The sequence below is a fragment of the Sphaeramia orbicularis genome, chromosome 10 (genome assembly GCF_902148855.1).
Source record: "Sphaeramia orbicularis chromosome 10, fSphaOr1.1, whole genome shotgun sequence".
NCBI classification, from domain to species: Eukaryota; Metazoa; Chordata; class Actinopteri; order Kurtiformes; family Apogonidae; genus Sphaeramia; species Sphaeramia orbicularis.
The window spans coordinates 29,501,640-29,507,639 of record NC_043966.1 but is presented as its reverse complement, the minus strand read 5'-3'; the positions used below and the strand labels follow the sequence as shown (position 1 = coordinate 29,507,639).

Below are 6,000 nucleotides of genomic sequence, written 5' to 3'. Positions count from 1 at the left end.
ATGTACCCCACCTCACCCGCCAGACACCCGGCACAGACCCTGGCCCTGAACAGCCAGTACATCCCCCCTCCCTATGAGTTCACCGGATACCACCCCGTCGCCGACCCGTCCATGAGCGCGTGGAACCCAGTTTACGCATCACGAGACGAATATCCGTACAGCTACACGGGCTCGAGCCCCGGCACCGGACAAGTGAGCTTCACCTCCCCGGAGCTGAGCGGTGCCCAGGTGGGGGTTGGAGGGGGGTCCTTCAGCCCCTACAACTTAATTCCCGGACCAGAGCCCTTCAACTCCAAGAGGAGACCCCTGGAATCTGTCAGACCGTCTGCCTCAGGTAGAGCACAGGTGTCAAACATGTGGCCCGGGGGCCAAATCCGGCCCGCCAAAGGGTCCAGTCCGGCCCTTGGGATGAATTTGTGAAATGCAAAAATTACACAAGATATTAACAATTCTTTTAGTTCAGGTTCCACATTCAGACCAGTTCAATCTCAAGTGGGTCAGACCAGTAAAATACTATCATAATAACTTAGAAATAATGACAACTCCAAATGTTTCTCTTTGTAAATGTAAATATTTTCATGTATTTACACTAAAACAAAGTATAATTTTGCAAAAAATGCGAATCACCTGAAATGTCTTAAGAGAAGCAAGTACAATTTTAACAGTATCCTGCCTGTTACTAAATGGTTTCTGTATTTGTAGATCCACTGTGATCTGTAAGTTATAATGTAAATGATAAACTGAGGCATAATATTGTTAAAATTACACTTATTTTTTCAGTTTGTTCATGTTATTCACATCTTTTGAAAGGATAGTTTGTAGATGTAAACCTGTTCATAATGTAAATTAACTTTTTTTCTGTTACTATGTGTTGTCATGTGTTGCAGATACTATAGGGATAGGACAACATTTTCATCATCACATTGAGGCCCTTGTTTCCCAACAAATACTGTTCTCATAGTCAGATTGACTTGACAAATGAAATTAATAACAAAGTTATTATCTGCAACATGGAATATGTCAAATAATTTAGGATTGACTTTCAGGAGATTTTTAAGACCCAAAATCACCACTCTTGAGATGAGGTACTTGAAGAAGAAATGGTTTGTTTATTTCAAGGCCCTATTTGTGTACAGAGCACAACAGCAACGAAGGACAGTTGCGGTGTGAGACAGCTCACAGACAGGATGAGGTTTTACAAACAGGATGACGTCTTAAGATAAGAATCATGACACTTAGATCAGGTTCATCAGTAATAAGAACATGACAGGGACATAATCATTTTTCTGTCAAATTCAACCGAACATGTTCAGTTTTTTGCTGATAGATTTCACAGAACTGCTGCAAACTAAACCCTGCTCACACCAGGAGCTGAGTGGGTGTATGACACATGACACATTTGGTAAAACACATTTTCATGTTGAGCCATTTCGACATGTACACACAGCTATGACAAGCTGCACACACATTCATCAAGCCTTTTGCCTCTCCCTTCCGCCAGTAGAGTGTAAGATGTCAATGCAAAGCTAACAGTGGAGGCCGTGGAGTCTGCAAAAGTGTCGCTCCCCACCCTCTCTGTCCACTGGGAGGGTGCAGAAGGGTGACAGACTAGCTAGATAACACAGTCAGTGCAGGAAGTTTCCAACAGCCAAGCTCAAACTAAAGGCAAAGTTTCAATCCTGTGTGTTTTAATGCAAGTGGGAGTCTTGGCCTCAATCGATGCTGTCAAATGGTCAAGATTTGGGATCAATAACACTGACTCACCCCTGATTCCTTCTTTTCCCAATGTGTGTGTGGACATGTGTCAATGAATAGCTGACTGTGTAAACACCTATGTAAACACCACTCACAGTGATAAGGAGCACCACTGATGCAATGTAGTGGTGAGGCTTTACATTAGTTATAGTTAACGTGATTAATAGAGTTGATGAGGCTTTAAGTGGCGCCTGAACTTGAACGTGGCACCAGACGTCTTCATATTAGTCGTCTGTTTGGTCACTAGTTGCTTTGCACGTGACTCACTTAAATAACAATGATTCATGTCAGTATTGTTGGTGGAAATCCATCCTAACAGGGGGGTTGTTCTGTGTGATTCAGGAGGGAAGACTCGCACTAAGGACAAGTACAGGGTGGTGTACACCGACCAACAACGGCTGGAGCTGGAGAGAGAGTTTCAATACAACCGCTACATCACCATGAGGAGGAAGACTGAGCTGTCCATGGCTCTGAGCCTCTCAGAGAGACAGGTGAGGGGAGGGGAGTCCACATAGAAGCATAAAGAAATACACATTTATGCAATATTAATTTTTGTGAAAGTGTATCGATTTTCATTTAATAGTTTACATACAAAGACTGGAGCCAGACAGTGGTTCTTTTTGTGTCATGGTTAACCCCAACAGCCAGAGCAGAGGAGTTTATCTTCACACATTTGGCTTTTTCACTGTAACATAACAATATACACAGAGACAGGATTGCTTCACTTGAAGATTAACACCTGATATCTCTAGAATGATTTGACAGAAAGTCTTCAAAAAAAAATGAACTTGGACTCCAGGAGGAACTGAACATATTTTGGTGGTGAAGGTCACTGTGTGAAAATATCTCAGAAAAACCTTGAGGGAATATCTTCAAATATATTCCCTCAAGGTTTTCCTGGTTTTCAGCAAAGTTGTGCTGAATTCTTCCGATTTAGTACAACTGTTCATTTGTTCAATCAAGGGATTGGTGGTCAAAGGTCAAGCTCATTGTGAATATAATGTCAGTGTTAATACACCAAATGTGAAATAAAAATCACACACATGTACTATATTGACAGAAATATTGTGACACATCGCACCTACAGCTTGTAGGACTTCATACTGACGATGATTTTAAATATCATGAGAAGAATATTTGTGTCAGTCACTGTCAAGTGTGGCAATAAATGTCAAGTCAGTACTTCCTCTTAGTTTACAGACTGGTTTGTTCTTTTCTGAGTGAGAGACTAAGGAAGCAGAACAAGTGGTTTCCTGTGTTTCAAAATTTTTGTGAATTTTTTAGAGGTAGAACTTTTAAAACAATTATAATATAAAAATGTATGTATAAAAAACAATGGGTAAAATTAAGTAGTAAAAAAACAAACAAACCTCATAAGCATTTTGTAACCATAGATGACTGTTTAAACAAAACACATCCAGAGGTCAAAATAAAACATTTATTGCAATTATATTAATTGCAACATAAACTAAATTATAGTATTTGTCATTATTTTCTTGTAGTCCACACCCATGTTAGCAATGAAACACCTGAATTCAATGTGTCCCAATACCTTTGTCTGTATATTGTACACACTAGTATCAAAAGATGATGTGATGACATTTTCCATCTAGAAGGTCAGAAGGTAACGTCACTGATGGAATGCACTGAGGGATGTTTTTTTTACTGGACTCAAGGATAAACAAATTAGAATGTGGTAGCCAAAAGTCTAAAATCACAATAATCTAAAAAAAAAAAAAAACAACACATTTTGGGTGATAACTCAAGGTTTAAGTTTAGGATGCAAGGATAGAAGGATAGTGAACACATCTGACTGAAATGACTTATGGTTATTGTTTTTAGTCTTTTACTTGTATGCACACACTATTGTTTTCTTTGTACAATGACGTTTTCCTAAATGCAGATTTAAAAATGCATTGCTTTGCTTATAGTTTTACAATAAATCTATTGAATCATTTTAGAGTGCAGAGTATATAGTATATCGAACAACATCACAAACAAATATTACAACTTTATCCTTCAAGCTCTGGTCAGTCTTTGTTTTCCTGGAGTTCTTTTCTTGTTCTTATATTGATGTTGATATTTTTCCAGTATTACTGATTAGCGGTAACTTCTTCATTATATATGCAGAAACCCACTATAGAAACATCAACAGCTCTTGTGGCTATAATGCTAAGTGGGTAAACAAAGTCGATTTAATGGATGAACGATGAAACCTTCACCTTCTGATAATCTTTTATTGTTATTATTGCTTTTTTCCCCATCTCTTTCTGTTCATTAAACTGACTGTTGAGTGCAGTTGGTTGTGGCGCCCAGCGTACCTTTGAGAAAGTAGGAGTTTATTATTAAGTGGAAGAAGACCAATGGGTCAGGCCAAGGAGAAGGAGATCAGTGCACTCTGTCATTAAACATGTTCCTCCCAAACAATAATATGGAAACCTGTCTGTGTTGGTAGCAAGGTTATAATAGTTTTGGATTTTTAATTATAGTTTAGTTAATTTAGTTTTGACTTTTTTTTCTCTAATTCAGTTAGTTTTAATTAGTTTTTAGAGCAGGTTTGCTAGTTTTTATTAGTTGTTGTTTTTTTCTGAATGCTTAGTTTTAGTTTAGTTTAGTTTTAGTATTAGTTTCAGTTTTTTCATATATTTTATCTTCCATCCTATTCAAAAAAATTAGTGAGGTTACCCTGGAAACTTTATTTGGGGGTCAGGTTAGGGCGGCTCTGACTGAGCAGAGACACAAACATATGTACAGTACCATGTATAAATTCCCTGTAGCAGGTTGGAGGGGGTAATGTAGGTGGGGGTGTGATCCATACACAACATCACTTACATGAAAACGAAACTGAAACTTTCCATACTTTCACTGTTGCCCTCCCGACTTCTATACCTCTGTTATACCGCTGATTTTAGACGAAATTTTCACATGTTCTATCCTATATCAACATTGACAAAGATGAAAACGAAGGGAATTTTATACAGAATATTTATTTTTAATTTAGTTAGTTTTGTAAACACACAATACAGTTTCAGTTAGTTATCGTTTTTTTTCTTTTAATTACAGTTTTTATTTATGTCAGTTAACGAAAATGTTTTTACAATTCTAGTTTTTGTCATTTTTGTTCATTTTCGTTAACGATAATAACCTTGGATGGTAGTTTGTTTTCAGTTATATCTGATGTTATGTGAATGTTTCAGGTGAAGATCTGGTTTCAGAACAGACGAGCCAAAGAGAGGAAGATAAACAGGAAGAAGCTGCAGAATTCCCAGCAGGCTTCCACTACCACGCCCACCCCACCTGTCCTGGGTGGACCTAGTGACACCCACATCACCACCAGCCCCAGCAGCAACATTTTGTCTGATACGATATCAGAAGAATACTAGGTGGATCTCCCAAGGAAGACTGGCACAGCACTGGATGTGTACATAGTGTGCTTTTTTTGTTTGTAAGAATAGATGAATAATTCCTTAATGTGATGTTATAATGATGCACCTCTTTTTTTTTTTTTTTTTTTACAATGACAAGCACTACAACTGTCTGTTGCACTGATCATTCAATATGAACAATCCACAGGATGTAAATGTATTAAAATAGATCATTATGAGCGCCCAAATGGTGATTCTATGGATGATGTTACCAGCATTTTGAGAATATCATCTTTTTTAATCTAGAGGTTGTAAAATGTACCTAAAACCTAATGTATATCCATGTGCAGTCAAGCATCTGCCACTGAAATGAAAAATGTAGAATGTTTTCAGTTGCTTTTTACATTTACTGCAATTGCAGGAGTAAATACCATTCTGAAGTGTCGAAATGTGAGATACAATGTTAGTTTAGATGATTTTATGACCATTGTAGCCTATTTTTGTCTCCAAATTTGTTTGCTGTTTTGGTGTTTAGTTTCACATAACAGCAAAGAACTGAGAGACACATTATTGTAAACTCATGTGGAAAATTGCAGTTTTTAGCCACATCCTGAAAAGCAGCTGGAGATTACTCAATCACATGACTCAAGCTCTGCAGTCGTTGAACCTCTGGACAAAGACTCAATGTCCTTTAAAGAAACTGTATGGGATTTAAATGAAAATGAGCACCTGTCTTTGTAGTTTTTGGGAATTATGTCTGTAAATAATGTTAGTATGTATGTGTTTTACATAGAAAAATGTTAACACGCTGCATTTTTTTAAAACGAGATTTTATCTTTCTGTTTGCTGTTTCTCTCAAATGAGGAAGGAGAAGTGACAA

The 6,000-nt window shown here is 37.7% G+C and overlaps 1 protein-coding gene across 1 annotated transcript; it reads left to right on the top strand.

Annotated features, from left to right (window-relative positions):
* On the top strand, positions 1 to 5,138 carry cdx1a (caudal type homeobox 1a). The gene is made up of 3 exons (XM_030144814.1): positions 1 to 334; positions 2,098 to 2,246; positions 4,953 to 5,138. Exons 1-3 carry the CDS (start codon positions 1 to 3, stop codon positions 5,136 to 5,138), a joined length of 669 nt encoding a protein of 222 aa, XP_030000674.1.
* Positions 5,139 to 6,000: the final 862 nt, after the last annotated feature.